This window comes from Myiozetetes cayanensis, unplaced genomic scaffold (assembly GCF_022539395.1).
Source record: "Myiozetetes cayanensis isolate MyiCay16 unplaced genomic scaffold, myiCay2020 scf6-25, whole genome shotgun sequence".
NCBI classification, from domain to species: Eukaryota; Metazoa; Chordata; class Aves; order Passeriformes; family Tyrannidae; genus Myiozetetes; species Myiozetetes cayanensis.
The window spans coordinates 6,802,243-6,820,998 of record NW_026087853.1 but is presented as its reverse complement, the minus strand read 5'-3'; the positions used below and the strand labels follow the sequence as shown (position 1 = coordinate 6,820,998).

Below are 18,756 nucleotides of genomic sequence, written 5' to 3'. Positions count from 1 at the left end.
GCAAGTGTATGTGCATTGCCTCCCTCCTGGCTGGATTTGGGATTGAAGGACTGCTGCAGCCTGGCTCTGTGGGGCTAAGACACGAGGAAATCTTAGGGTCTAATATGAACCAATGTCAGGCAGGAAGGAGAAGCCCTTTGGGTACTGAAAACCAGCAGATTTGGCTTCCCTTAGGGTGGGTATTTGGCTGTGGCCACAACAATTAAGGCAGCCCTTCAGAGCCAGAGAAGTGGAGTGAATACAACTCAGCCCTTTAAAGATTACAGGAAGCAAAGGGGCTACATACATCTTAAATCTTTCCAGCTCTCATGGTCCAAGGAATGGCTCCTTTAAGCATCTCTCTGCTGTTCTTTCTGAGCTAAATTTCTGAGCTAAATGCAATGATTTCCAATTAATCACCTCACGCTCTCCAAAGAGCTACCTTATGAACACAGGCTTGTGCGACCTTAAGACCTCAATAATTGAAGGCTATAAATTTTTAAGAAACAGAGATTCTTCCAATTTAAACTATGCTGTATAAGTTGCCTAATAATCACACAGCACCCCAGTGTAAGACATTAGAAAGGAGAGATGGGGAGCATTAAGGGATGATATTGGCAAGCTTTTAGGGTGGATTTTGCACATCTTCTGAAGTGAGTATTAAAACCCAGAGTCAGCCATTCAAAAAGCCTGCAGAGATCAAAATCCCAGCAGCTAAAATGATATATCTCTGCTCCTAAAGGAACTTAAATAAATTGAGGTGCTGGCTTATACCCACAGCAATCCCCAAGGCACTGACAGCCCTCACTTCATTCTTAACCTAAAAGGAGAGGAGTCCCTAAAAATATCATCAAACTATCCACATTTTCTTGCAATCACTTGCAGTTTGTCTCTGTAGTTGAAGAGGATTGATGCCTCCTGGCTTGGGAAGCTCACCAGGGTAGTGTTAGTGTTGCAGCATACCAGGAACACAGAAGTGTTTATCTTAATCACTTGGCTGCTGCCTGGCACAGCCAACTCCGCTCTCTGTGCTGCTGCATTGAGGAGCTCTGTGGATCCAGACACAGCTTTATTTCCTGATTTTTCCATCCCATTTCATCAAGGTAGTGATGTCTGGAAACACTTGTTAGTAGCACAATTTCAGCCTCACACTACCTGAATTCTGCTGATAAGATTAAGCTATACTCTAAGACCTTATTGGTTTATATTTCACAGCTAACAGGCATCTCCCAGAAAGCAGTTTCAATGCTATGTGGATTCCATCTATTACAACCGGGTTGCCAATAAAAATGCAAAAGTACCTTAAAACAATGCAATTTGAGGAAATGTCAAAGAAATTCCATCCAGGTCTGTAAAAGAGTTTATATATTACGGTGCAGGAGATAGCAAAGCTGTAGCGTTATTGAGCCATTTAAAGTAATATCCCTCATTACTGCAGAGAGACCACATTCATCTGGCATTTCATGTGGGCTGACAACGGTTCCAGCTTCACTCTATCCACAGTGTGCTCCAAAGACAAGGGGTGTCCCAGCCTGCCAGCATGCACCTGCTAGCTGGAACTCTGGAACAGCTGCAGAACTCTTTCTAGGAAATAGGAGAGTAGGCAGAAAGCACCAAGACACCTCTTTCCTACTGGAGTCCAAAGCCAGCCCTACAAGGCTGGGCTTTCTCAGTTGTGCTGTCTCTCCTGCCATCCTTAATCAGCAGTCACTGGGTTCTTGCTCCTATTTTTTTCTAATTACTTTAAATATTTTTGTTGATGTTTTTTGGTCAGGTTTGGGGGGGGTGTTTTTGTTCTTGTTGTTGTTTTTGGGTTGGGTTGGAGTTTTTTTCTGGGGCTGCTGCCTCCTGGAAACAGCAGGCTGGAAATCTATTCTGCCTCAGAATTTGCCTCCCACTGGGATGGGAATTTCAAAACTGCATGTAACATCGTAAACGTCATATTTCCCTACATGATAAAACTTCAAGGTAGATGTTGCTCTCCTTGGCACTAGAGACAAAGGCAGTTCATGTCTGAAAAATTAGGCGCATCTTCATACTTCATCCAGCTGAGGGTTTTTGAGTTAGGTTTGAGCGCAGGGGGCGGGAGGAGCGTGGGGAGCGGAGCCCCAACCCGTGGCCGGGCTTCCGACTCCCTCTGCTGCCACGAGCCGGCTATTGCTGCCGGTGCGAGTCGGACAGGGACTGGAGGGATTCGGCACATACAGCACCAGGCAACAGAGGGGCTAGGGAGAGCCACATTCCCATCGGGCAGTGCTTTCCCGGGGCTGGAAACTATGGGGAGTAAAAATCCCCATACCTTAGATTATTTACCAGAAAGTACTTGGAAGGATGAGGAGGAGAGAAGCAGAGGTCAGTGTCGCGTCTGGCACACGGAGCTGCGATGTCCCTCTGGGTGGCTGCATGACCCCACGGCGTGTTGGGCCAGCGTGGCCTCAGCCCAGAGAAGCAGAGCTCATCTGCAAGGGCATGCACACACTTCACTGCCAGCTCTTCCCATCCCTGGCTCCCCTAAGGCTGTACCTCGGTGCCCTGACACGGGAGGACATTGGCTTGTAATATGTTTCCTTCCAGAGAAGCAGCAGCTTCCAGTTCCTGCAGAGCTGAGAGATCCCAAGCCCTCCTCTGGCAGCGTACATCTCCCCTCTCCTTGCTATCAGATAGAAACCAGACCCACTCACTCACCAATTAGAAAGCAAATCTAGCTTGTTTCCATTTATTCTACAAAGTGCAAACAAAAGAGGAATGAAAACTGATCAACTTAATACTGTCACCTTAGAAAAGGACATCCTCACCAGAAAAATAGTGCAGACAAAACTCTTCTGCATACACACAACTTGCAGAGTTGTAGGGACTTTACTTCAGAGCTGCAGCTCTGGGCAAGGTCACTTGGTGAAATGTGAATAAAACTTCTTGTATCACTTAGAAAGCACAGGGATGTCTCTCAAGAACCACTTCACAAAGTGTTTCCCTGCAGGGTGTGCAGCTCCTCCGGAATGATGTAGGAGCCACTCATGGGGCAAAGCCTGCAGAGATGTATGACTTCTGTATGGTGGTAATTACAAAGACTTTGGAAATGGAATCAAATCTGAAAAAAAATAATAAATCTATTTAAGACATTTCTTTGATCCGCTGAGTCTGAGAGTGCCCTTCTACTTTAACTATGTCCATGCCCTCAGCATTCCTGGAGGCAAAGGAAGCACTGTTATGTCTGTGTGCACCACAGAGAACTGAGAGACAGGACAGGCTTTTCAGAAGCAATTGGCAATTACAAGTCCTGTGTTTGGGATGTACTACTTGAGAGAGCCCTTCTTGCAGAGTTGAGGCTAGCAGCTTTGGCTTGAATCCAGTTTAGTTACTCAAAGCTAAACAATCAAACATGAAGGTGCTTGAAAAAGAAACAAAAAATCACCACTCATTGTTGAAATGTTGACCCAAATTACTTGCACTGAGAGATTAGGATAGGGCCAAGTAGACTGAACTGCCTCCTGAATTGCTGAGTAGCATCCAAAAAGCCCAAGTCTCCATCCTTTGGAACACTGGATGTCTCCACAGCACGTGTCTCTGCAGCACCCAGAGCTCAGCTCTCAAGTCCTGCATGGCCTCCTAACAAAGCACATCATGTGAAGGGTGCAGGGCTTAGTTTAGCACCAAGGTGGCAACAGGCTCTATTAAAAACAGGGTTCCTTCAAGAGCAGAGGGGGATATCATGGACTTGAAAGCTCCTATCTTCCTCCATCTCTTTGCACCCCTGAGCAAACATTTGCATCCAGCCTTCAGCAACATGCTACCCACAACTGACCGAGCCCACATCTTACCTGTTGTTATAGTATCTTTGCTGTGTCATCCAGAACTGACCTTGGGAAAGAGGTCTTATATATATTCATAACTCCATTTAATTTCATCATTAATTCTTCTGTACACCCAATTTATCACCGTAACTATGTCAAAGAGTGAAGCATGCAATTTCCTTACCAATATAATGTTGGTGTAGTAAGAAAACATCAGTGGAGTGATTACTAATGTGGTGTTCTGCCTTCCTGACTCCCCACCTGGGCATAGCTCCAGAGGAGGTCGGTTTTCTTTCTCAGCCATGCCAGTCTGTTAAACTTAATGAAGTTGTTGCTCCACCAATTACTCTGTTTATAACTTAAACATATGAATAAATCTGGTCTGGGCTTGAAGTGGAATACTTCACAAAAGTATCTTTATTAAAAAATTAGAAAAGTGTTGAGAGAGCATTAGCATCATAAATCACAATTTGGATGAGACAGCATGTCAGCAAGGAACTGATGTATAAACTCCCAGCTGATTCCAAGAGCATCTGGATCAGTGGTTAGCTTAGGTTAGCCCTGCTGACAGAAACATGTTGATAAAAGAATAAGATTTATCTTTTGAATAGCTGTCAATCTGCTGATCTTAAAGTACACCACAAAATCCCCATGTAACAGACAGAGAAATCCCAGCCTGGAGAGCACAAGTGACAAGACTAAAGGCACTCTAGGTAAGGTGGTAGCAGAGCTGAGCCCAACTCCCATCTGTTCTGCCCACCACATAACACAACTTCAACATCACCTTCAAGAGTGACCAGTGGCTTTTGGGTCTCGCTCACTCATAACTCTGACTGTACATCTCAGGAGCTCTGCAACCACCATCATGTTCCCAGTCACTTCCCAGCACTTCAGCACTGTTCCCAACGGCATCCTGATGCTCTGCAGAGCTCCATGCCCCTACCCAGCCAGCCCAGCTCCTCCTGAGGCCAGTGACCAAAGCTGCTGCTTGGAGTCACGTCGAGGAGAAGGGGGAGCAGCTGCCAGCTGTGTGTGCCTACGTGCAGAGGGACACACTACAGCTCCTCTGCTGCACACACACAACCAGCACCTGCATGAGAGCACCATGAAAATGTATTCCTGTGACCTCCTGGATAAGGCAGAGGCACAACAACCACCAGGACAAATTCAGTCACTTGTTTCAGAGACCCTTGTAGAATCTGTGGGCTTACAGCAGAGGTGAAAGAGCCTGTCCTTAACAGGCAGCAGAGACAATACTGAGATGTCAGGACAGGGCTCAGAAATGCTCCAAGGAATTTTGCTTACCACCCAAGACCTGGAGATGTGCACAGACATTGTTAAGATCATCTCCAAAGGCAGCCTGCAAGAAACAGACACAGAGATGGTTCACAAAGCAGGCCTGGAAAAGCCCAGAAATACATGGAAAAACAGTACCAGAAGTTATTTACAAGGAAATGCAGAGGAGGACAAAGGACAAAGCAGGGGAGGAAAATCTGGTGTAAAAAAAGGCACCACAAATGCTTTACTTCTGAATAATAAAGGGCAGGGTATATCAGCAAATGCCACAGTGGTCACCAACAGTAACTACTGCAAGAAATTGTTATGTCAAAGCTTCAGGAAAGAGGGAGGAAGAATTAATACTGATTTGAAGTGATACGGAATCAGAAAAAAACAGAAGATAAACAAGCAAAGGGACTGATGGTAAGCAGGGTGAGTTCCCAGGCATTTCTCAGCATCACACAGAAAACAAACCCAACCTGCAATTAAGCAAAGCAAAATTAAAGCTTGGCAGGATCCAAATACCCCTGAGGAGATTGTAAATTACACACAAGATGTTCAGACCTTCTAAAAGTACCTTCCTTGGCAGCACGTGAGACAACTGGATATATCACCATGAGCGAGAGGGGCCTGGAGAGGTGTCCCCACATGGTGCATAGCTGCCTGAGAGACAGCTACCACAGGGCACCAAGTGAGTGGTTGAGTCCCAGATCTGGGACATGACAAGCCTGAGATGGGAAGAAGAAGCGACAGGGCTGCCATTGTTATTGATACAGCAGCTTCAGTAAAATTGTGTAATTTTGTAATCTAAGTGAGGCCAGACTTGGGATGAGATATTCACATAATGAAAACATGGGCAGAATAAAAACATGAGACCAAAGCAGACTACATCCACAATCTCCTCACATCCAAGCTGCTAAAAGGCTCCAGTCTTCAAGCACATCAACAGGTACCTCCCTGACTACACAGCATGTTAAGAGAAAATATAACAAGAGCAATACAATGCCAAAGGAAGGTCAAGGAAATCTCCAGCCAAGGCAATCATGGCAGCAAACAAGCTGTGCACTTGAACAGATCCAAGCAAGCTAAATAGTGCACTAAACAACCTCCCTCCAAGAGTTTATCACAAAAGAAACCTTACCTGACTTGGCAAAAGCAAAATAAAGATATTCCCAGTGTTGGATGGCAATATTGGAGATTGGCATGAGCTACTAGGCAATGAAAGTGGACTCCTTGCCTTGTTTTGAGTACCAGTATCAAAGTACAGATGGCTGAGACTGTCATTTGGGATCAAAAGTAGAGATGCTGCCAGCAAGACACACTAACAAGACTCTCAGGGATCCATGTCACTGCTGATGACATTTAGGGGTAGAGACGAGCAGACAGATTGATGGAAACTGTGACAGTTAAAGGGTACAACTGGCTTTGTCAGTCAAAATAATAGGAAAGCCATTGGATCCATTTGACAATACCAAGCTGAAACTGTGTTGCTGAACTGTTCACTTGGTGATCTTCCAAGGGCAGCCTGAGAGAAGTTCAAACCAGGGCAAAACCACTCAAAGGGAAACCAGCTGCTAACCATGGCTGGATGCCTCAAAACACCCTCAGCACTTGCTACTCAGTGGGGCACATGGACCAATAACTTGTTCAGATCAGTCTTGTGAGTTATCCCTGCTGAAACCAAGCCTGACTGGTCCCGTAGCAAGTGTGCCTTTGCCACACTTCCCAGGCATATTGCACCAGATGTCTTTTGGCAGTACTCAGCCCTCTTTCCCCCTAGCTGGCAACCCTGGCACAGGCAACCTGGTTTCATCACTAAGCCTTACTTGCTGTACCATGGACTGGCCTGGCCACCAGCAATTAATCCCTGAGGGAAGGGTTTATCCTGCATGCAGATGACCCTCTGCCAGGGACATCGATGCTTCAGATCAGGGTTGCTCAGGACCTTTCCAGCACCCTCGTGAGTGTTAATCAGTGGAGAGCCAGCCCTGGCACCACAGTACTAGAGATTCCTATGTGCCACACAAGCAATGGGGCACTCCTTCTTAAAGGCTGGGCCTGTCACCTGGAAGAGGTGGTTTCTGCGGCAGCAGGAAAAGGACCTTGAAGATTAACCCCTGCCCAGGGGCACTCCTCATGGGAGCACAGGGAATTTTGCCATGGACATCCCCTGTGGGCAGAAACACACCTTTGAAGATAAAAAGCAGAGTCCTCCATGGGGCTTTGTTGGTCCTAGGTCCAATATCCTCCCAAAGTCACCTGCTGTTGTTTTCCAGGCTATAAGTGGAAGAAAATGTCAAGTGGCAGGAGCCGCAGTACAGCTCAGAGGAGACTGACAAAACAGCCTGTGGAAGGGGGGAACTCCCAGCCCTCCCTGCACCACAGAAGGGACAAGGGGAGACCTGGGGATAGGGGGAGGTCAGTGAAGACCCCTCAGCATCCCAGCAGAAGGGGATGTCACTGGGTGCCAGTGAGCAGAGAACCCTTCCCCCTCCCATCCGTGCCAGCTCCTTGTCTACTTCCCCTCCTTCCCCACAGCGTGGAGCTGCACTGCCTGTTTTTAGGCATCTTTGCAGCTCTGGATACAGCTCCCCTGGGTTGTACCCCAGCTCTCAGCATCTGATCTCTCCAGCTAGTCAGAAAGCACAGGTCAGAGTCTGGGCTGGTTGCTTCTCCAGCTGAAGGCAGGCAGGTGACAGGAGATGTGCCATAAAATTCATCTGTGCGGTGCTACACCAGCAGTGTCCTCAGACAGGCAGAGGGACTCTATGCAGCAACAACAGCACTTTGGGGCATAGGGTTCTGAGGGGTGGTCTGGTTTTAGGAACCCTAAAGTTGGATTTACTGTATCATCAAATCACAGAAGAGGTCTGAAGTACTGGGAAATTCCCAATCCCTACTGGGAAGGTGGGTATGTTGTCAGTCCAGTGAACAAATTGCAGCAAAACCCCTGCTAAAGTGGAGTTGCTCATGAACTGTATTTGCACTTTAAAACTGCTAGCACGTTTGTAATGTTTTTCCATTAAAACTCTTTAGTTAAGCACTGACTGCGTTATTCTAAAATAAGTCTTGGAGTTCAGGATTGTTTAATATCAAAGATTGGATTTGGATCCAAGCTGTGGGAGGCAGGTCTGCTTGGGCAGGGACTTGCCAGAGATGCTGATTTCGGTGCAGCCCCAGCTGAAGGGGTCAGAGCAGCATTTGGGCCCTTGCCCAAATAGTCCTTCTGTGTCACACCCCTGTGTTTAGGTGGCCACCAATCAAGACTTCTCCAGAGGAGGCATGGCAAGGTTCTGTGGAGACCCCGTACCCTTCCCACTGGGGCTCCATTGGCAGCCAAGGGGGCTCCTTCTGCTGCCAAGAGCAGACACAGCAGGGGAGTGTTTGCTTCTTTCATGAGCCATTTCTAAAATTCACATCCAGCTGTCTCAGACACTTTAGGGAATGGATTCCTTTCAACCTGGGGCAGGTTGGCCAGGCTGGGGAAGGCCCCAGGGCACGTGGCAGTGTGTCACAGGGCCCTTTGTGACATGGTGGCCATCGACAATGGGATGGAATGGGGCAGTGGGTCCAAGGGCCCTTTGTGACACGTCCTGATATAGGTGTTGGTGGCAACACGGCCTCGCCACAGTGCTCAGAGCGCGCGTCTGGACAGGACGGGACAGAGCGGTGCTGTGAGGAATCTCCTCACAGCCAACTCGATTCGTCGCTGACCAGAAGCATTTCAGAGGATTCCTTTTCTAGCAACATCCCTCGAGGCCAGACCACGGGAGTCGGGGACCCAGAGCTTCTCCGAGACACCACCACTCCTGGTGGAAGGTGCCCTCGAGGACAGACTACGTGACTTGGGGACCCGCAGCTCGTCTGAGGCGTCCCCAATCCCTGTGGACCAGGCCCTTGAGGCCAGACCACAGGACTTGGGGACCCGCAGCTTGTCTGAGGCGTCCCCAATCCCTGTGGAACGTGCCCTTGAGGCCATTCTGCAGAACTTGCGAGCAGGGGCTTTTCCGAGGTGTCTCTTTTGCAGGTGCCCTTGAGGACAGACTGTGGCATGGCAGGGAGACGCTCCGGCCTGTGCAGGCTTCTCAGGAGGAACAACAAAGGCCCTGGGCCTGCCCCAGCAAGGCAACCTGAGGACATGCAAGACTTCCAGCCCCTGCAGCAGGGTCAGTGCTGGACCTGGGCTACAGGGCTGGTGGCTGCAGCCACCTTGGCCCCTGCCCGTCCCCTGTGGAACAAGGCCAGGCAAAGGGAGCGGGGAAGAGGGGCCAAGGCTGATCCCCCATGCATCCCTGCTCCATCCACTGGGTGTCCCGAGGCCGCCCTGCCTGTGGAGCGAAGGGCTGGGCTGTGTTCTCTGCCATCTCCCGCAAGCCCTCAGCTCTGACTGCAATTGCTCTTTGGCAGATCCAGGCCAGCACCGGACAGAAGAGCACGTCCGTGCCCATGGCCGCTTCCGCAGAGCAGTTCAGGTACCTGCAGCCATCTCCACCTGGGCTCTGCCTGCTGTCACCTCTCAGCCAAGCACTGCTGTTGGAGCACTCCATGGGAATTTCCTCTCTTCCCCACCCTTTGTTCTCCTGCAGAGGTTTCTCAAATTCGTGGGAATTCGGCGTAGAACACCCAAGACCACACCACCTGAGGAAATGGCACAGCCCGACACCAAGCCAACCGACCTCAAGGCACAGCCTGATGTCAGCTCCATGCCGACTGATCCCACAGAAACCTCTGACACTGCTTTGATCCAGGACCTGACAAGCCCTCTCACCACAATGACCGATCTCACGGCGACGGCTGACATGGCACCGATTCATTGCACAGCAAACCCTGACACTGCTTTGGCTGACGAGACAACCACCTCTGATATTGCACCGACTGATCTCCTGGCAAAGGCTGACATCGCACCCATGCCAGATGATGGCATATCAAACCCTGACATCGCACCGATGGATGGCACAGCAATCCCTGGCACTGCGGTGACTGACATCGTAACAAACGCTGAAACCCCAGTGACTGATCCTATGGAAAAGTCCGACACCACAGTGACTGAGGGCATCGGGAACACTGATGCCATGCCCACACATGGTGTGACTGCTGCTCTCAATTTGGACTTTTTCCAGGAGAAAGGTCTCTCCAACCAGAAGCAAGTAAGCAGCCTGTGGCTAGGGCTTGAGTCCCACAGAGGCCTTTTGAGGCCCTCAAGCTGGGTCTGATGGCTGCCTAAGCCTTTGAGGCCAGCACAATGTGAGGGGAAGGGAAGCACTTCTTGGAAGAAGCTGGGCAACCTCCTCACACTGGCGGATCTCCAATTCTCCCCCATTCCCCCTCCAGGTGCCGGACATTGAGACATACATCCAGCAGTGCCTCACGTTCCACGCTAACATTCTCAGGCTGGCTGCTGCACACCCTCAGGATGTGGTGATGTCTCTCCTGCGCTGTGCCCCAGCGTGTGACAGGTACAGGGACCAGCTGCTCAGGGCTACTCAGCCTTTAGAACCCATCACCCCAGAGCCTGTCCCACCCGGTCTGACAGACAGATGGAGAGTTCCAGGACCCTCTGGCCCCTCCATTTCTCAGCCATGGTCTGTCAGTCCCTCATCCATATGCCCTCCCTGCACCTCAAGGCAGCATGACCTTGCGGCCTGAGCCCCCACAGCTACCCAGGCCATGGCACTGTGGCCAACACCCCCCTGACACAGGGCTCTGGCTCCACAGAGCTGCTGCAATGATCTGGAGGACCATCGCTGCCTCAGGAACGACAGCAGAGAAGGTGATCCCAGCACTGCTCCAAGTGATGGAGGACTGGCCTCTGCACTGCATGTCCTCCTCTGACGGTGGTGACAACAAAGACGTCTTTGCCCTGGCTGTGAGTTTCTGGAACTGGTCTTTGCTCCTCTCCAGGTCACCTCTCCAGTGGCTCTCCATCCTCCCCCACCACTGCATCTCCCTGCCTCAGGCGTGTGCATGCAAATCTGCCTGAGGGGCAGCTTCAGGGGCACCAGGCCGGCTGCTCCCCCTGCATCTCCCCTGTCCTCTCCCTCCCACGCTCAGGCTCGGCCACATGGACGTCTGGCCACTGAGCGCTGTCTCCGTGTGGTTTTATTGCAGGCAACCCTGGCACTGCGGCTCATCATCCAGGAGCCCCAGTGCCAAGACGCAGTGCTGATTTATGCCCCCCACCTCCTCGTGGCTCTGCTTTTCCAAGTATTCATGAGCACAGAGCAGATGCCAGAGGAGGTCAAGACCTTCTGGAGCCAATGTCAGGAGCAACATGACCTTCCCAACAACCCCAACAGGTGCTCCACCCAATCCTCTCTCCTTCCCCTACCCTCAGGACTGGGGACACAGCTCCCAGCATGACTTGGGCTTTCTTCTGCACACAGATTTGCTGTACAGACCATCAAGGCCCTGCTCTGCTATCTACACTGGGAGAACGAGGTGGTGGCCGTGGAACGCAAGCGTGGCTGGGACACCCTGCTCCATGCTGACACCCACCACTATGCAGTGGGGCTGCTGGCCAGGTGAGACACCCTTCTCCCTGCTGCCACCATCATCTGTCCCCTGGGCACGAGGCACCCTACACAGCCTCCATGGTTGTGGGCCAGACGTTCTTGGCACCAAGGGCTGGGGGAGCAGTTTGGAAAAGGATGTGAGAGACGAGTGCACAGGAGGAGCCACCTCCTAACGCGCCCGTGTCCAGTCCAGGGCTTCTGCAGAAAGACCAGACCTCTGGGAGTCAGTCATCGGAGAGCTTTGCTTACCCTGCTCAGGATCGATGGCTCCTTTCTCTTCTTGACAGGGAGATGCGCAGTGTCTTGGCCCCCTTCAATTCCGGCATTGCAACCCACCTGCTCAGGCTGCTCAGCAGGGAGGAGCCCCGCTGGGAGCTGCCTGCCCTGGCCTTCCTTGTTGAGGTGAGCCTGGTGGCGAGCGCTGTGCCCTGTGCTGCTGCCTGGGCACGGCCCTGTGCAGCTCCGGGTTCCTGCCACCCGGTCCCCCCGTCACTGCTCTCTGCCTTCCAGCTCCTCGACTATCTGGATGGGAGAAAATGTCATGAGAGTGTCCTGCCTATCCTAGCCAAGCACCTGCACAGCCAGTGCCCTGAGAGCCGTCACCTGGCACTCAGAGGCCTCCTTGTGCTCAGTGTGGATCCCTCAATGGTGAGAAGGGGACACCAGGTTGAAGCCATACTGAGAGCCTGGGACTGGGAAACTCAGTCTCTCGGGCACAGCTGGGCTTTGGGAGCTGTGGCAGCTGCTTCCAGCTCTCCTGCCTCCCTGTTAAGCTGCCCAGGCCCTGTGGGACAGGCCTTTGTCCTCTGGGCCCTGTGGCAGCAGGGTGGGGTTGCAGCACCAGAGAGCTGTTGGTGGGGCAGCTGTTCAGGGCTTCACAGAACTGCACTGTGTTCCACACAGGCCGACAGCATCTGCACCCTGTCTGAGCACCTCGTGGAGCTGCTTCATGATGGAGATGGAGATGTGGTCAGGATGACCCTCTCTGTGTTCCTGAATATGCTCCAGGACAAGGACATCGAAGCATTCAGCTCCACTGCCCCGAAGCTGGCTGAGGCGCTCCGGCCACTCTTTGATAATGTAAGGCTCTGGTTGCCTGGTGCTGCCTGCAAGCTTTGTGCCCTGCGGATTTTCAGATCTGGACCAGTGCCTGCTGGGCCTGGAGCAGCCAGTGCTGAGGTCTTTTTCTCCTCTTTCTGCACCAGGACAACACCCATGTGCAGCTGCTCTCCATTCGCCTCTTCAGAGAGGTGATGGAGTGGCTTGATGAAGATGAGAAGAAAGACCTTGAATATGCAGGTGCACCAGAGCCTGGTCCCCCTGTTCTTCCATTTGCACGATGAGAACCAGTGCGTGGCAGAGGTGAGCTCTTGTGGGCTCTGGTGTCCCTGTGCCAGGGGCTCATCTGTCTCCTGCCCGGGTGCCTCGCAGGCTCCAGCCTCCTCCTGGCCTTGGCCCAGAGTGCAGGTCCTGTGCCCTGGGCTGTGGTGCCATGTCCAGATCTCTGCTCCTCTGCAGGCCTCTCGGGAAACACTGCTTTGTGCGGCAAGTTTCCTCAAGAGGAGGGATCTCGAGCAGCTGCTGAGGAGAGAGCAGCCCATCAAGTTTGTCGATTGCCTGGTAAGGATGAGCCCAATGGCCCAGCCCCAGGGTGGACAAGCCCCCAGCTCCGATGCCCAGGCAGCAGCCGGACAAAGGGCAGAACCTGAGCCAACCCTTCCCTCCGTGCCCTGCTGCTCTCTGCAGATGGACAAGGATGTGAGCAGGAGGGCTGAACACCTGCGCCAGGCCCTGCCATACCTGCAGAGCCAACAGCAGCCCCTGCGAGAGGCGGCCATCCGGTTCATGGGTGAGTTACAAGCCCGCGGTCCCTCCCCGCTCTGCTGCACCTCGGCCCCAGCCCCAGATGCTGCAGTGGCAGCAGGATCAGGCCCAGGGACCTGCTGTGGAGCCCTGAGTGCCCTGGCGGCTGTGCCGCCCTCTGCCAGCCGTGCCCTTGGGTGTCCCCATGCGGGAAGGCCCCGTGCTCAGCCCTGCCAGACCAGGGGGCCGTGTGTGGCCAGGCTGGCAGTGCCACTTGGGGGGAGCTGTGCCAATAAGGCCCTGACATGCTCTCTGTTCCCAGGGGTCGCCGCCTGGCACATGCAAGACCTACAGCCCATCATGAATGGTGAGTGAGGACTGAGGGCTCTCAATGCAGGCTGGTGGGGACAAGCACAGACCCTGGGCAGGGAGCTGCAATCCCTGCCCCGCCTCTGCAGGGCTCTGCTCCCTGCACGGACCAGGGTGCTGTGGGCAGAGCACAAACACAATTCAGGGGCATGGGGAGGATTGGGAGCCAGCACCTTCCAGCTCATCCTGGGGACCCCTGCTCCCTCCTGGCCACGGCAACAGCTGGCTGGGATGGACCTAATAGAAGGGACTCCTCGAGAACCCGCAGATCAAGGATCTGACCATGGCTCTGTTCTTCTCTTCCAGCCCTCGAAGTCATGACCGAAGATGACTGCCCCTCCTACTCCACCATGCAGACTGCAGTCTTGTCTGCTTTTCGACGGGCAGTAAGAAAGTAGTCTTCTCCACCAAGACAACCAATGTGCCTGGAACAGCACCGCACAGCAGCGAAGACACCACTTCTCAGCGGTGCTGGGCTCCAACCAACTGAGCCTACCGGGAAGACCATGCAGCTCCTGGCCTCTCCAGCCCTATGTACAGCTCCCTCCCTCCCTGACTATTCCCTTCTCCTGCCCACAGTTCTTCCCTCCTCTTCCCCTTAGGTTAAGAAGTTTCATAAACATAAGGTTTAGGTTAATATACATAAGGTTTATTTAGGTTAATAAACAGAAGTTTTCTCCTCCTTAGCTGCATGTTTGTGGAACTCAATCGGCACAAACCCTGAGCCCTGCAGCACACAGGCTCGCTCCTACCTTTCTTTTGCTCTTGCACCATGGAAACACACACAGAGGCACAAGGGCAGTTCAGGCTGCAAAGATCCCTGTCCCAAAGGGCCACTTCCACAACATTAAATGGACTTAAAGATCTTGCTGCACACACTCAAGGCCAGCCAATTCAAAGGCCTTCAACCACACCCTTAGCACATCTTCTCTATCTCTGGGCTTTTTCATTCATGGCAACATCAGTTTAGATCAGTTTGATTAAAAGAACTCGCTCATTTCCCACCACCTCACAGGGACCCAAGTTCATAAAACACATGCCTAGCCAGCAAGAGTTAGAAACTTTGCCCTTGCCAAAGACCAGATGACTATTTCAGGCCACAGACAGCATCAGGCCTAAAAATCAGCACTGTGGGAAGGATGAAATGAAAGAAATGTGCATGCATCCACACTGGAGTATTATTATAACAGATATCTTAGTCATGTAAATAGGGTCACCTCCTCTGCAGCAGAGCAGTCTAATCCCACATGTAGCCAGTCTGGGGCAAAGAAAAGCTTGATACTTTAGCATCTTCTAGGCGACAGCAGCAATACTTGCCATGAGTTTGCATGCCTCTGTCCAGAACAGCGAAGCGGGAGTTTCTGCCTCATTTCTCTTCCTGCCCACAGGACACTGAATTAAAAACTTACCCACAACAGGTCTTGGCTCAAAGTAGTTAGCTTAGCCACATATCTGGAAGTTGGATACTCATTTGGGTACTCATTAAGAGTCATAATGAGCCCAGGTTGTCCTCTCTCAGCATGTTTTTTGCCATATGGAAATAGCCAGTCTGTTGAGCTGATGCTCTAGCACCTCTGAGCATTTATAATTCATGTATCTACCCTAGAAATGTTGAAAAATATGCCAGAAGTCAAGTCCTACATTCTTGGTTTTGCCTATCTGCATTTCCATGGCATCAGCCAGGTCTGCTGTACCCTCCTGGACCCCACAGGTGTCAGGGGCTCAGCACCACCCACCCATGCTCATTTGGATTTATGAGTATTTTCTTCAGCTACAAAAATACTTTTTCCTGGTCTCAGATATTCTCTGTATGGCATTTGGAATAAATACCTGCAGATGCCTTTTTGATTTTGTTCCCTCCTCTCCTTTTCCTGGTAACATTATGTTCTCCTAGGGAGAAAAAACATTAGCTTGTTGCTTGGGATGATTCAATTACTCAGCAGTAGGTCAGAGAAAAGAAACAAACATTGGCTTCCGCTTCTTGCATCCTCTAAGCAAAAGCCTTGCTGGAGCACAGATGAACTGAAATTTCAGAGAGCATCCTAGGACCAATAGTCCAAAAAGTTCTTCTTTAAAATGCTTTGTTGAAAAAAGATTTATCTATAACCAGTGGCTATACATTCATTTTCTTAAAAATATCTGGATTCATTACTTATTATTAGGCCTAAATATTTTTCCCCACTACTTGGAAAAAGGTGTGAAATTCAGCTAACACATACCAATCCTGTGTTTCATTAAGAATGATGTCTGCTTTTGGAGAGTCCCATTCTCCAAGCAGATGTCTGGATAAACTAGAGCCAGATATAGATATCTCCCACAATCTTCTTCAAGATTTTGTTCAAAGGAAGACTGTGTGTCAGCATTTGTTAGCCCAGCTCTACACTTTCCCTGGATGTTTGCACACGTGAAGCATTGCAAAAGCTGGTGAGAATTCATATTCAGATAAGCATTCATGTGAGAAGTACTCATGCTGTCATCACAGTGATAGGAGATGACAAAGGGGAGGTCCCAAACAAGGGACAAATAATGCCCAGGTAATTAGTCAGACTAGATAAATAATGAAGAAATGCACTTCTAAGAAGCTTGAAAACATTAAAGTGTAGTAAGGACAGGGAGCTGCACTGTGAGCAAGAATGAGGAATCGATGCAACAAAGAATTAAAGCTAAATTCTGGTGCAAAGCCAAGTGCACAGCTCAAAAAAACCTTCTTTTAGCTATTACCTGACCACAGAAACACCCAGACGTTCCTCTTTGGCACTTCTAAGGAACCGGCACTCAGTCTCAGTGCCCGGGCTTGCCAGGATTGAGCAACCAGGCACCTCCCTCAGCTCTGCCAGAGCAGACTGAGCAGCAGAGCTTGTGTACCCAGCCAGGCAGAACACCTGCCTTCCCAGCCTATGGGCACAGCTGCCTGAGAGTGGCCACAGAGGAAGCTGGGGTATTTTCAACAGCCTAGCACTCACAGTATGCAGTCAAAGGTGTGAAGAAAACCTCCTCCTCGCATCTTAGTGCCAGCATGACCCAGCCGTTGTGCTGGTCCGCTCCAGCTCCCTGCCCTGAAACATTTCTTCTCTGCTGCAGAAGCCAAGAGGGAGATCCACTCAGCAAGGCATAGCTGGTGGAGACACAAAAGCAGGGCATCCCCCTGCCATGTTCCTCTGAGTGTCTCTGTCACCTTTGGATGAGCTTCTTGGGATGGGGGATCCTGGAGGCTGCGATACAGCCAGTCCTGGGTCTTGGCTGATGTCACAGGGAAGGATGCAGTCACCAAAATGCCTTTTTTTCAGATGTGCCTCCAAAATGCACTCTGAGAATAGTCTGAGCAAAATCCTGCCTGCTCTGAAGTTCCTTCAGAGAAGGTGACTTGGTTGTTCTTATAAGCTCCTGGACTGTTACAGGTAACATCACCTCAATATATCTGTCACTGTTGTCCAAGCTGTAGCAGGTCTTTCCCGAAGTGCTCTTTTCCTGGTTTATGGAGCCCAAGTGATGACGAAACTACCATAGCTCCAAGATTTCTCCTGTTTTGTCAGTAACAACCCATCCTTTTCCAGAGCAAGGTGGGTTCCTGGTTGAATTCTCTGCTTGCTTTCTCTTGGTTTTAGGGTGTGCAAATGAGAAAGGCTGTGTTGTAGAGTGTGCAATCAGCGTGGCTCTGTTGGCTTACTTCCAGGGCAGGAGCAATACTGCAGTCCCTAAACTGACTTGCATATTTACTTTTATGATAAACCTAATCTGAGTTATCTGGGAGGTCCCAGATGGCAGACACTTCCCAGTTTTTTATCAGAGCTGGATGTGGGCATGTGCCAACCCTTCCCTCCCTTTACTGACACAATCTGCTTCCACAGAAAAATATGCCAGTGTATATGACAAAAGCTGTAAGAGAGGACAAGTGTGGACAAGTGGCCCAAGACCCTGGAGCAATGAAAGAGTCAGAGTACATGCAGACTCAGACACCTCTCAGAGGGTGGGACACACAAAATACTGTGCATGACAAGCTGATTCTTGGATTATTTTTCTTGATTTTCTGTGCGGGGCCTGGATCAAATGTCCCTCAGAGCAACGTAAATATTTTTTGAGATCTCAGTGGAAACTCAGACAACTTCAATAAACTTTGTCAACAACACAAATAGAGAGATCATCAAAGATGATCTAATTCTAATTTCTATTTCCTTAGTTTTAGTTTTTGAGGAGTTCTTTCTTAGGAACACACCCATCTTTTCATGTTTCCTCTACTCAAGAATCACAGCAGAGAAATGATACATTTAAATTTAACAACTCTGGTGGCTTATTTTCCTGTTGTCATGTCTTAAATCAAAGGGGAGAAGAATGCAAAGAACAAGATTGCCTGAGAACTGAGATAAAGCTCCTCCTCTGGTTCACTGTGTGCTTGGTAGGATTTGCAGATATGGACTATCTAATCACATAAATGGGGTGGTGTTTACCCACAAGAACACCAGGGAGAACAACACTGAGCAACACTTTGCTATGGACTTAAGAGCTTAGTAGGATTGGTTCAAAAAAGGTTTGGTATGTTTTGGTTTTCTAGCCTACAGCTTTTCAAATACCTGTTGTTTGGGATGAAGTTTTATTCACTGAGTACACATTTAAGGCTGAATATCTGAGGAGTTAGTCTGGATTTCAGAAATCTGTCAGAAGTGAATTTATCTCTTTCTAACAAAAAGTCTAAGGCAGAGGACAACTTGTTTTGCCCTTAAAAACCCCAAAATGTCCTTTCTCATGTCATTTAGGAACAAGATGTGGAACTAAGAAGTGAAGTAAATTCTAGGTCATGAACATGGGTTTTTCCTAGGCCTGTGAAAATCTGTCTAGAAAAGTTGGTTCACAAGTTACCTCCTGACTTTGCTGCTGCTTTAAGAGGGACAAAGACACTGCAGGAGGAAAGGGAATTTCAGCCTAAATTAAGATCTTAGATTCACAAATTAACCACAGAGTATCCTAGGTTATTAAGGGAAAATCAGCAAGAATAGGGATGCTAGGATGACCTTGCCAGTGAAATCTTG

The 18,756-nt window shown here is 50.2% G+C and overlaps 1 protein-coding gene across 1 annotated transcript; it reads left to right on the top strand.

The window, feature by feature from the left end:
* Positions 1-2,310: 2,310 nt before the first annotated feature.
* LOC126650604 (maestro heat-like repeat-containing protein family member 6) lies at positions 2,311-14,130 on the top strand. The gene is given in 17 exon segments (XM_050335590.1): positions 2,311-2,397; positions 9,076-9,214; positions 9,456-9,520; positions 9,635-10,195; positions 10,380-10,504; positions 10,764-10,914; positions 11,157-11,344; positions 11,432-11,569; positions 11,848-11,962; positions 12,071-12,208; positions 12,464-12,640; positions 12,766-12,858; positions 12,860-12,922; positions 13,079-13,180; positions 13,307-13,409; positions 13,686-13,730; positions 14,039-14,130. Coding segments are annotated over 17 exon segments (2,382 nt in total).
* The last annotated feature ends 4,626 nt before the right edge of the window (positions 14,131-18,756 follow it).